The 12,211-nt window shown below is 51.8% G+C and overlaps 1 protein-coding gene across 1 annotated transcript in view; it reads right to left on the bottom strand.

Moving 5' to 3' along the window:
• CUL4A (cullin 4A) overlaps positions 1-12,211 on the bottom strand; it is a 45,051-nt gene that overhangs the window by 23,069 nt on the left and 9,771 nt on the right. Inside the window, exons 3-8 of the mRNA XM_064585878.1 lie at positions 12,034-12,138; positions 7,276-7,344; positions 6,069-6,142; positions 3,329-3,491; positions 2,921-3,010; positions 1,663-1,745 (exon numbers count right to left, since the gene is read on the bottom strand). Of these exons, the coding sequence (XP_064441948.1) occupies positions 1,663-1,745; positions 2,921-3,010; positions 3,329-3,491; positions 6,069-6,142; positions 7,276-7,344; positions 12,034-12,138 (584 nt within the window). The remainder of the gene's footprint in view (positions 1-1,662; positions 1,746-2,920; positions 3,011-3,328; positions 3,492-6,068; positions 6,143-7,275; positions 7,345-12,033; positions 12,139-12,211) is intronic.

Raw genomic sequence — 12,211 nt, forward strand, 5'->3', positions numbered from 1 at the left:
CGTGAGGTGGGTCACATGCTGCAGCCGGAGACAACGCCCTGGGGCTCTCAAGCATGCTCTTCATCTGCATGGGCTCCGTCCTTGGTGCTCGGACCGAGGGCAGGTGGGGCTGGAAGGGGCACCCTGAGCCCAGCCCTAAGGCTGTTGTGGCTGCTTATTTGTCCTCAGTCTCCCTCTTCCTGACGACAACTTTTTATTTTGTGGTGGCAGAAGCCACCTCAGTCAGTGTTCCTTCGACCCACCTGTGCCTAAGCCTGGGGGTGAACCACCTAATACTCCTTTCCTTAAATCATTTACAAATACTCTTCTAAGCGATGCAGTTTTTAAAACTGGGAGGGAGGGGTTTAAAGTAGAGCCTACATACAAGAGTGCATTAGCATATACAAAAGGGAAGGGGAGCACCGTGCCCAGTGCCTCTGGGTCATAACGGAGAAGTTCCCAGCAGCGCCGGTACCCCACCCTTCCTCCGACCCGAGCCCGTGAGGGCAGCTCCCTTGCTCTGCTACAGGATCTACCATATACAGAGCTCCCTAATCAGTACACCGGCTAGCTCGGCCTGTTCTTGAACTTCGTGCTACACGGAAAATATCACTAAAAAAAAAAAAAAAAAAATGTAGCAGATACTCAACCAATGCTTTTATCCATCCTTGACCTGACCCACTGGCGTGATCTGATACCATTTGTCATTTCCTCTCCTACTCCTTGTACCTCCCTGCTGCCGGCCTCCAGCCCCTGTGGCCCCTCACACTCCCCAGCTGGAGCTCTGCGTCCCCACAGCACCCCGAACAAGGCCATCCTGGCTTCGGCATGACTGTCACTCTCCGCAGATCCTGGGCTCCCCCACGGGCCCCTCAAATATCTAAAGGCATCTTTCCTCTCCTGACCCTCTATTCTCAAAGTGCCTTAACTCTGCTCCTTTCTTTCATCCTGCCGGCTCCTGGTGAGTCACAAGTTTTGCACGTTTTATCCTTCAGTCTCTTTTCTATCCCCTTTCTGTTCTTACCTCTTCTCACTTGAATAAAGGTTATGTGCACAGCGAGAGGCAGACATTCACACAACTTTTCCCCTTTTTATTCCCTAGCTACTTTTCAACCTCAGGTAGAGAAAAAAAAATTGGATGAAAAGAGAAAATAATATGACTTAGTACCATAAGAATTACAGCTATCTTACATGTCTAACAAAAAGTTTATAATCCGGGGCGCCTGGGTGGCTCAGTCGTTAAGCATCTGCCTTCGGCTCAGGTCGTGATCCCAGGGTCCTGGGATCGAGCCCTGCATCGGGCTCCCTGCTCGGCCGGGAGCCTGCTTCTCCCTCTCCCACTCCCCCTGCTTGTGTTCCCTCTCTAGCTGTCTCTCTCTCTGTCAAATAAATAAAATAAAATCTTTAAAAAAAAAAAAGTTTATAATCCAAATTTTCCAATATTCAAGGACACCCCATGGATTTAATAGAATCCCTGTCTCTAAACTCAAAGATGCCAAGCCCCTTGGCCTGAGGTGCTCTGTTTGGGCGCTATCTCATGACACAGCCCTTGTCACTCACAAGTACTGAATGATCACAAATAATACAAGCAACAAAAATACTCTCAGGTAGTACTGAATGCCAGCCAGGAAAAGGGTTCACTGTGCTCAAATTGCAAGAACCAAGTAAATGAATAGTACTTACTGTGTGCTGTGGTCTAAATACGTGATGACTCGGTCTCCTTCTTCCTCTAAACGCTTACTTACATGGTTAAGATATTCTGGAACCTTCCAAACACAACATTTAAACATGTCAGTAACAAAGATTCTTTTTTCTTTTTTTTTAGGTAACAAAGATTCTTGGTGTTACACAAGAAACTGAAACACTGTTGTCCTTACAAAAATTTAAAAACGGAAAGCAGAATATATATTCAAGCCAAATATTAACACAGATGAGTGGGGGGAGTGAAAGTGGCCAAGTGGGAAGCGTAATGGGGGATAGGCGGGATATGTAGAAGAAACTTCCCTTAAACTCGATTCTGGAGAGTAAACTGGAAGTCTAGGAGGGACGGCACAGCACGTCACTGCTGTGCCCTGCTCATCATGAAGCTCAGGGACAACACCACGGGTCCCTCCTATCACTGAGGCCCTGTGGGCAGGTGAGCAGCAGCTGGGTCAGAGGGTGCAGGCCTAACGCACCCCCTGGCCCACAGACAGCAGGGTCAGCAAAAGCTAATCAGAAGACTGCGTGTTCATTCGAGGACGCCAAACAGCCCGGTTGCAGAAGATCTAAAAGTGCACTTCATGTTTCCAGGGGTAAAGGGCATTCCTGCTGTCACCTGACGGCACAGGAAAGGCCCCATGACATGCGTCTTTGGCGTTCTGACCTCGTGGTGGGGCAGGGCTGGGTATGGGGCCTGAAACTCCCTCTCCAAAACCAGGATGAAGAACCAACAGTCGGGCCATCCTGTGCAATGATGAGTGACATTTGGGGGAGGGTCCAGGGGAGCTTCCTTTCCCTGCTCTCATACTTTTGAAACTGGTTACCAAGATTTTGGGTTCACATTACTATTTCATGTTTTTTCCTGTGGTTTTCTGGAATAACTTTTTTCAATGTCTCACACAAAGGGAAGATTTGGGGTGTGTTTGACTTATCTTTCTTCTTTCAGATTTACTTTTTATCCTCTTGCTTCAACTTGAGTTACTTTATTACACATTTCAGAAGCTACCTTACTGGCTTTTTTACTTAGGGTGGGGGCAGGGAAACAGAAATAAAAAAGTTTCTAAGTTAAAAGAAATTAAATCTTTACTGTAATAAGAATGCAGCTCATTACTGAGAATTTCAGCTAGACTGTGTCTCTCAGAAGACTTCTAATAAAATGTTTAAGTGGAAAGACAACTTTCTAGAAATTACACTTAAGATGCACATCTACAAAAAGAAAAAAGTTAATTCTTTGTCTCACCTCTCTTTCTTGCATTAATCTCTGGCCTTCTGCAGCATATAAACAATTAGTTTCTTCCAAAAATTTCAGTTCAAATGAATCTTTATACACCTAAGAAATGAACAAAGTTACCGACCACTTACAGTAAAGAAACCTACCTTAGCAAGTGCTGATATACCCAAGACTTCCACGGAGCCCAGGCTGCCCAACGCGCTCTCTGCTCTGAGTGCCGCAGGTCCCCGTCCTTTCCCGGGAGGGCCGAGCACGTGTCGTAAGGGCTCTCTCCTTTGTGGTCTGCGCTGTACGGCTAGCCTGAGAGTCACTCCCCTCACACATATTCCACACCACGTTTATGATTTCGTGTTTTGCACTGAAACCCTGCTTACATCCACTTGTTTCAGCGTAAGCAGCTGGGCAGGGAGGCCTTACCTGGAGGTCAGACAGCATACTCAGCAGGCTTCTCAATAAACTGCGATCCACTGCTTCGCCATTTCTCTCTCGTTCAATTAACAGCAGAATTCCATCAATACTTTTACTCTGAACCATTTTATCGCTGATGATATGGTTTCTAAAAAGTTCCAATCCCATATCCCTGTATAAACAGTAAAAACAAAACTATATTTCAGTTTCCCTTTTTAGAATTCTAGGTAAAGCTACAAGCGACACCGTGACTCTCATCCCAAAACTGTTCATCTGCTAACTCTCTAAATCCACGTGTCAAGTATGCCTTTGTTGTGTTTTCTGGTTTTGGCCAGTCTAGTGTGCTTTGTACTTGCTTCCTCAAGGCTGTTTCCTGGGGTGGGTTGGGCTTGTCACTGAAAAGTACATGGATCTTGCCAACACTGCGGCTCACATCCTTCTTCCTGGGGCGGGATTTAGGAATCTCCACCCACCCAGCCCCTCTGTCCCTCCCTTTTCCAGCTCCGGCCCCTCACCAGAGCATGTCATCCAACTCTTCCTCCCCTGGCACTGGGGCCTCTCCTCTATCCGGTCCTCTCCATTGGTGAATGGAGCGTACAATGTGACTCTATAAGTCTATCATCCTCCCTCGGCGTGTCGCCTGGGGAACTCCAGCTCGGTCACTGTGCACAGAAACCCTGGGGTACCAGGCTCTGTGCAAACACCTCCACGGGTCCCTTACGTGCCAAGCACTGAGTAGCCAGACAAAACCGAGCTCCCGGACCTGGCCAGGTCTTCTCAGCGGGCGGCTGAGGCGGTGGTGGTGAGCCATGCCTGGGGCGGCCAACAGTGTGCAGGGGGCGCGGGTTCTGGAGAGCCCCATCTGGGGTGAACCCTCTCCCACAGCACACACCACAGGAGGCCTTTCCTGTTCCCTGGAGGAGCTGCAGGCCTGCGTGTTCTGCGCTCGTCCAAGACACAGCAGTCGGGCGCAGGGGTCAGCGGTGCAGCTCAAGCCGGCCACCTGGGTCGGAGTACTGGCCCCACCCCTGGCTCGCAGTGCCTCTGGGTCCCTGCCTGTCCTTCCTTAACCGTAAATGGGATCACACATTCGGTCTCTTCCGCCTGTAAAGCCCTTCCACACTGGGCCGGGCAGGCGGCCCGTGTGGGGCTTATGAAGTGCTCACTGTCTGCTCTCATCCACCTGCTCCTCTAAGGCGAGCCGCTGCTTTCTAAAATCTCAATCCCGTCGCTCCCCACCATCAGCAATCAGGATGTCCTGTAGGCCGCATGTCCCTGCCTCCCCAACAAACAGCTCACCCTGGGCAGCTCCCGTTTCCACAGAGGCTTCCTTTTCTCTATTACCACCTCTTTCTGCCTCACCTACCTCAGCACTCCTGCTCATTGTGCAAAGCTCAGGCCTAGGATGAGGCTCGCCCTCCCGCCGTGTCCTGCCTGGGGCATTTCTCGTGCACCTGCAGTGAGTCTGGCTCTACCAGACGTAGCTTTCCCACCTGCTGCCGTGGCCGGAGGCCAGTCTCATCGATGCTGTGATGTTTATAGGTTCTGACATGGTTACGCTATGAACCATGTTTATGAACTAACAGTTCAGACTAGGCAGCCCAACAACCTGGGAACAGCAAATTATGGGAACCCTCTGCCTCAGTTTCTCCGTCTATAAAACGGAGAAAACGGTAACCCCTCTAGAGCCATACTGCAGACTCGGTAGGCTGGCAGGTGCCGGACCTCTTAGAACAGAGCCTGGCACAGACTAGCAGCCATGCCATTCACGTCGTCCTCAGTACAGCACCCTTATCGTTTCTCTGGACAAAGGCCACCCTCTCTGTGCGGGGCCAGCAGACTGCAGACGCATGTGGGTGTCTAGCACAATGGGAACGGGAGCAGCGGCTGGAGAGGGAAGAGGAGCAAAGGGGGACCGAGGAAGGGGAGACTTTCAAGGAGTGTCCAGAGCTGCACAGATGTCAGGTAATAGAAAATAAAAAGTATCCACAGGATCTGGGAACCAGGGGTCACCAACACCTCAGGAAGAGCAGTTCTAGCCTCAGGTCAGAAGGAACCAATGCTAAGGAAACTGCAAAAGCAAGCCGCTTTTTAAAGAACCTGAGTTTAAAGGGAATGGGAGAAGAGCCCAGGAAGAGCCCGCGGACGACACAAGGGACAAGTCTGATCAGGTCAGGCAGGGCTTTGTGGAGGCAGCAATGGGTGCTTAGGGGACGGACAGCGTGGTGAAGGGCGTTGTACAGGGTGTGGAAGTGGGTGACAGAGGGGGGAGCTCCTAATTCACCCCGTCCCCGAAAGATGCCACATGGTAAACGGGCAGATTGAAAGGTCTCTGTGCATGTGGTTGGTCAGCGGGATGGGGAGGCGCTGGGGGGCTTCAGGAGCCCGGGTCATGACCTCACCAGCCCCAGTCCTCCTCAGACCTTCACCAGACCACTGGCTGGACCAGCTGCTGGACGGTCCCGGAGGGCCTCAGCCTCTCCCTCCCCCCCGTTGGCTCCGGACGGTCCTGACGCGCAGAGCCCAGTAACAGAAACGGGCCTCCCCACAGAGCTGCCTCGCTGGCCTGCCACCCCCATGGTGACACTCAAGCTGGGCAGTGTGCCAGAAGGGGCTCCCCCGGGTGCGGCCCGCCCCGGCTCTGACCCCAGGACTAAGGTCCAGCTGGGTCTGGATGTGTGCACTCGAGATCCTGGCTGACATAAAGGACCAAATGGCAGCAGCAGACACAGCTCACTGACTCACTCACCAGAGAGAAGGAAGCATGGAATTCTGAAGGACGTAAGTGCGATCCAAAAACAGGAAAATACTTCTGATCATGATCTGGCAATTAGAAAAGCATTTATTTACATAACTTGCTAACTAAATATCCAAGATTAGGCTTTCTGAACCACAACTATGGTAAATGTCTCATCTAACAATAATTGTTTCTTGATGTTCCCCAAGACCCTCATGATTTTCACCTCTTTTATCCAGAAAATCTGACTATAAGGATTTTAAAGCATTTAACCTACAGGATACCTTTGATATCTGGTCATCTCTTGACTAATGTGGTAAATCTCATGGGCCTAAAGAGACACTTTAAGCTTTTTAAATAGTTAGTCCTTATTATGTTGGCACAAGGCTGTTGGCCACGTGGTTGACTCTCCTTTGCAAGCAGAGCATGGAGTGCACAGAATCATCAGCCACCCTGTGATCCTCTTATTACGGAAGCTACCGGACTCGTGAGCAAAGCCTTCCTGGCAGACGTTCATCTATTCTGACCATCTACCAGGTGCCTGGGCCGGAAAAGAGGCGCATTCATTGTCCCCTGTTTACCTCATTTAGGAAACAAAAGAATTCAACCTACTTAGCAAAGCTACTGATACCATGATTTCACTTACAACCAGGCCACATGAAAAACTCACATACATAAAAGATTAATTAGAATCAACACACGTACAAAGTCTAAGACTCTGTCCAGTTACAGTAAAAACCTAGAAGTTAGACTCGATTGTGAGGCACAAACTGGGATCAAGGAAAACTTGAGAGACCCATTCAGGGATCACGAGATGTCGGGTTGGTGTGAAGATCAAGTCAGCAGCCACTCCAGTCCAGAACAGCAGCATGCACACCCTGCTTTGCTCTGCTGTTCAGCTACGTTGAGCTGGATGGAAGCATTTGACCCTAAACAGAACTTCCCTATCTCAGCCCACGGTCTGGCCCACACCATCTTTAGGTGGGTAAGGGAAGGTGGATGAGGCCATGCTCTGATTAAAAAGAAAAAAAAGACAGCTGTATTAAAAGGGGCACATCCTCCCCGCTATGCCATCTCCCGTCTGTCTGGCTCCACCAGAGGTGAACAGGACCAAGAGGGAGTGTGCAGGGGAGACCAGACAGCAGAGCAGTGGTGATGAAGGTGCCGGGACAGCACATGTACTTGAAAACAAGGGTTAACAGAAAGTCAGTACGCTTACCATTTGTCTGCAATGATCTTGCCAGCATGTGTTAATCTTCTTTAAAAATAAAACACTATCTAGTGAGTCTGTGCAGATCTGCTAAGGAAAACATGACGAATGCCGGCCAGTTTAGTCACTGCAGTTCTAACTTCTTCACTGCCACCCTTGACACACAACACTGCCCACCACTCGGTTGTCACAGGACCAGAGACGTGGATTTTCTCCATCACTGCATCTCACCCTGCATTCATGATAAACGCAGCTGCACGCCCCTGCCCTTCCCAAGTCCCTTGAGGAGCCCTGCTGGCTGAACTAAGGCCCAGGTCACAGGCTTCTGGGCGGCTGGACCTGGGGTCCTCTCCCAGAGGACAGAGGGGCCGATCGTGAGCCAGGCTGTCCCAGTGGTGGGGAAGCAGGCCGACTGTTCATAGCACCAGGGAACGGGCAGCTACAGGGAGGTGGCTGAAGTCTAACTTTAACTTACAGCCTCAGTGAGAACTGACGTGAAATCCCATTCATGCACCAAATTAGGAACGCTCTCAGCTTGATAATTAGAATACGTTTTTTAAGAAAGGCTCAAAATATTGCTTATAGGAAAAAGAAACCCCATTATGGGCTCTCAGAGCAAACCACGGCCAAATGCCTGGAGCATGGCCATCACAGGTTTGTGCAAAGTCATGGTCCTAAATGTTTGCCTGCTGCCTCGTGGCTTACGAAGCACCTTTCACACGTGTGCTCAGTCAGTCTCCCCAGCTGCGTGCGGACGGCGCTCCATCTGTGCAGATCAATAAAGCAGCTGCTCAGGTGGAAGGACCTGCGTCTCCTAGGCTTCTGTCCCTTTGGTCCTAGCTCTAGGACGCTGGGCCAGTGACAAGCTTCCCTTGGCCGCTTCCCCAGAACGGGTGTGAGGTTAGATGTAAAATCCACAGCACATAGAGGAGAAAAAGCCCACGGCCAGCGTGTGATGTGTCAAAGCAGACAGGCGGCGGAGTCTTCTGTTGGCGGGGAGGTGTGCGGAGGGTGGGACACAGCCAGCACTTACAGAAGGTCAAGAGAGCCACGAGGGACCGACGGGCACATCTGCATCTTGTCACACCAGTGAGGCGAGCTGACCACAAGCACAATGGTCCTGGCCAAACATCTTACTTCTTTTCTCTTGAGGCTTTGCTAAGAAATTAAAAATTGTAAATCCCAGCAAAGACCTACCAGTTCAATGGTTAACACGTTATTCTCCAAGAAGTATTTTACAATTGCTCCAATTTATGGTGGCCTATGGGATTACCACCTTATACAAATCGTCTGAAAAAAAAAGGACTGAGTCACAATCACATCTGGACAGGTGCCACTGCAGTGGGGACCCAGCAGCCCGGGCACCTGGTGCGGGGCACAAGCCACTCACTGTGTGGCCGATACCCTGGCCAGCCTCCACGGGCTGTCTGCACCAGCTGGGGGCCAAGGTGTCGGTGAGGGCGCCCAGGGCGAGACGCACACCAGCCGATCCGACCGCTGCGGACAGGCCAGGTGCTGAAACTGAGCAAGCGGCACCCTGCCTCGTGCAGGGTCTCCTTGGGAGGGACGGGCCCCACGTGCAGAGCTCACTAATGAGAGATGCTGCTCCTCAAACAGCTGGGTGGAGTAACTTCTGGCCACTCCCATAGAAAACAGCACAGAATGCTCAGCTGGGCCACACAAGGGGGCACGTGTGGAGCTCCAGCCCTCCATGAATCAAAACCTAGAGCCTCACATGAGCACCGCTGGGGGGGCACGCCACGCAGCCATGCTGCGAGCTGGTCCAAGGGCTTGCACTTCACAGGTTCCCCACACCGTCCACTCCCGTCTGGAGAAGGTTTAAGCAGCCTACTGAGAGGAGTCAGACAAGTCTTCAGATAGCAAACAAATACCCAGTGGCAACATGCTAATACAGCATGGAAAAAACTACATCTACCTGCGACTGCAAAGATTAAACAAAGAGAAGAAAGAAACCAGAAAGGGAGTGCTTACGCCGGAGGAGAAAAGTGACAGGTTCTATCTGTGCCACGTTTCCTAAAGCAGGCTGTCCTGCTCTGAGTGCACAGAGCACGGTGCAGCTGAGCTGGTCCCATGGCAGCACACAGAGCAGGAAGTCGGCCGTGGCTCCCCAGAGGCACTCGTGAACTGAGCCTGGGCGCACGGCACGTCCCTCCTGCTGCATCATCTGACGCCTGGTTCAGGGCACGCGGCAGTGGCTGAGGTGCGTGGGGACGGCCCTGGCTTGGGGAAGAGGCCTATCACCGACAGCGGGTAACCTATTTTGAAAGGAGCAGGTGAGTGCAGAATTCATCACACACGTGAACCTCCTGGTCTCCCCAAGCACTCCTCCTGCTGGCCTCAACAGAGCATGAGGAGGGGGGCAGTCCTTCAAGCTTAGAAAGCAGCCCCACACGGAAGACAGGAACACCCCAGACACGAGAGAAATCCGAGTACGCTTACCCTGGACTATTCCCGCCCTGAGTGTCCAGGCACCTGCAGCAGCTCTGATGCTGGCCCCTCATCACCCACCCCTCCTGCAAGCACAACATCTCCCCTGCACGGATTGGCTGCCCTGTTCTCACCACGTAGTTTCAGAAATGCAGACTCTATGCTCCTGCCAGCCCCCCCACCTCGGGGTTGAAGCTCTGTCCTCCTGTTCGTTGCCAGGGCCTGGAACGCAGTGGACACTGGCCTCCCTTGCCACCGGTCTCATCCTGCTGGACTCTTGCACACCCCCCCCCCCCACAACCTGCGAGGGCTCAGAGACACACACAGACTGAAGTCCAAAGCCTGCGGACTACATACACAGATTCAAATCCAAGCTGCAACCCAGAACTACAGCCTCAAACTCCAGCAGTTCTCCCGGGTTCCAGTCACGCCAAACTGCTCCGGGTCTTCACGAGCACCCCCTTCTGATGGCTCCCTCCCTCTGTGGCCAGCTACCCTCTACCCATCCTGTCTGATGTGACTCCGGCATCACCTCCACTGGGAAGCTCTGCTCCCGATTCTAACATTTGAGCATCTTAGAATTCCAGGTGCCTCCTGCTCATAAAGACGTATAACGTGGCCGAATGTTTTTGTCTTTTGTCTTCATTGAAATACACGGTAATTTTTATGGCCGTGGTCTGTCACGGTACCGAGGACACGCGGCCACCATCTTGTACCGTTTGGTGGTGGTCTGGACAGGGAGTGAGGACTTGCTGAATGAGTGACTTCATGGACGCATCCGTGTAGCCACAAGATAGGGTTAGCAGGCAGGAGGGTGAGTTTATCAAGGAATCAGGACGTGGTCTTGGTTAGTTTAGGGCTAGATGAGCAATAGCTGCGGCGGCTCTCCCTCACGCGTGCCCGTCTGGGAACGGGAACTTGGGGATCGGCTGGAGGCCTGCAGGAAGCCTGGGCCCTGGTAGTCTTCAGACGCCAGCACCCTGACCGTGGCTTCCCAGGCCCGTCGCCCAGCCCCCCGGACTGCCGAGCGGCGGCACTGAGGCGCGAGCATACATCTGGGACGTGGCACGCTGGCCGTCTTCCAAAGGCCCGGCAGTGTGGTCACCGGTGTCCCGAGGGGCAGAGCTGTGCTTACAGACGCCGAGACGAGACAACCAGAGGGGACCCTGCTCACCCACTTCTGCGGGGACCCCCTACCCTAAGCCACAGGGGCTTCACGGCCCCTGCGAATCCAGAGCTGAGACAGCGGGCGGCAGAGCCGTGGAGGCTGCCTTGAAGGCTTCGACAAGCTCTGAACGCTTCCGTTTCTCAAGGTGAGGCCATGGGACGGAAAGCCTCCTTCAGCTAGAAAAGAAGTCAGAAGTGAACAGGCTGCAACTACCTAACCCCACCAGAGAAGAGCAGTCACAAGCAGGTGCCTGCAACAGGAAGCCCACGCAGGAGACGCGTGGAAGGCTGTGATCATGGGAAGGCTGCAGACGTGGGCGGAGGCCAGACTGTAAAGGACTGTCGACAGGATCCAAGGAGCTCTGTTTCCCTGACAGACGCCGGCCCTCGAGGGGGTGCTGGCTAAACCGCCCCCACGTCCTAGCCTGTAACTCCCTCTCTCAACCTTGGGAGGGCTGGGAACACGAGGGTCACACCATACAGTTCTGTCTCAGCAGACCAGAGTGGGGCATTTTCCTCTGGTTCGGATGAAGCATATAACCATGCTGCCTAAGAAGAGGCCTTGCGGCGAGAAGCCAGGGGCGGCCTCAGGGGCCGAGAGCACCATCCTGCAACGGAGGGAGAAGACCTCTGCACCATGGTGGTGAGCCTGGAAGGCGGCTGCAGGCGAGACCCCAACTGGCTGGCCCCATGCTTTCAGCCAACCAGACGCTGAGCAGAGAACCCACTGAGCCCAGCCGTGGCTCCCTACACACGCGGTTGAGCCTACAAATGGGTGCTGGCTTATATCACCAAGTCAGTGGGTATTCGACACATCAGAGAAAACAGAGAGGGTTTTTTTTAACAAGATAAAAGGATGGCAGCATAAAATTAAGACATTTTCCAGAATTTTTCCTAAATACTTTAACCAGACCCAGTAAGTGGACACTCTATTGCTTTAATGAGTAATTTAAATGTAAAAATTCCACTGGAAAAAAAAATCTTGTATTAGATCACATGAAACAAAAGTTAGGTTTTGTTGTATAAATAAATGCGAATTTTGAAAGCTGTTGTTTTAATATTAAGGATACTCATTAGTTCTTTATCCTATTAATGTTCAGTCTCAAAGGACTTAGGTAATGAATAGAAACTCATGAGCCAAAAAAAAGGATATTCTCTAAACTGAAGGATCTGTGCTTGGACATGATCTTCACAGACTTGGCGTAGCTGTTTGTAGAGTGTTGGGGAAACTCTGTGAGAACAGAGATTTTCAACAGCCTAAAAACAAAAGGAACAAGTGAATTATTCACCATGAATAACAAATTAGGTCTTTAAAAAGCCCTGTGTGTAC

The sequence above is a fragment of the Mirounga angustirostris genome, unplaced genomic scaffold (genome assembly GCF_029215605.1).
Source record: "Mirounga angustirostris isolate CCGP_5_RB_7025 unplaced genomic scaffold, mMirAng1.0.hap1 SCAF_3, whole genome shotgun sequence".
NCBI lineage: Eukaryota > Metazoa > Chordata > Mammalia > Carnivora > Phocidae > Mirounga > Mirounga angustirostris.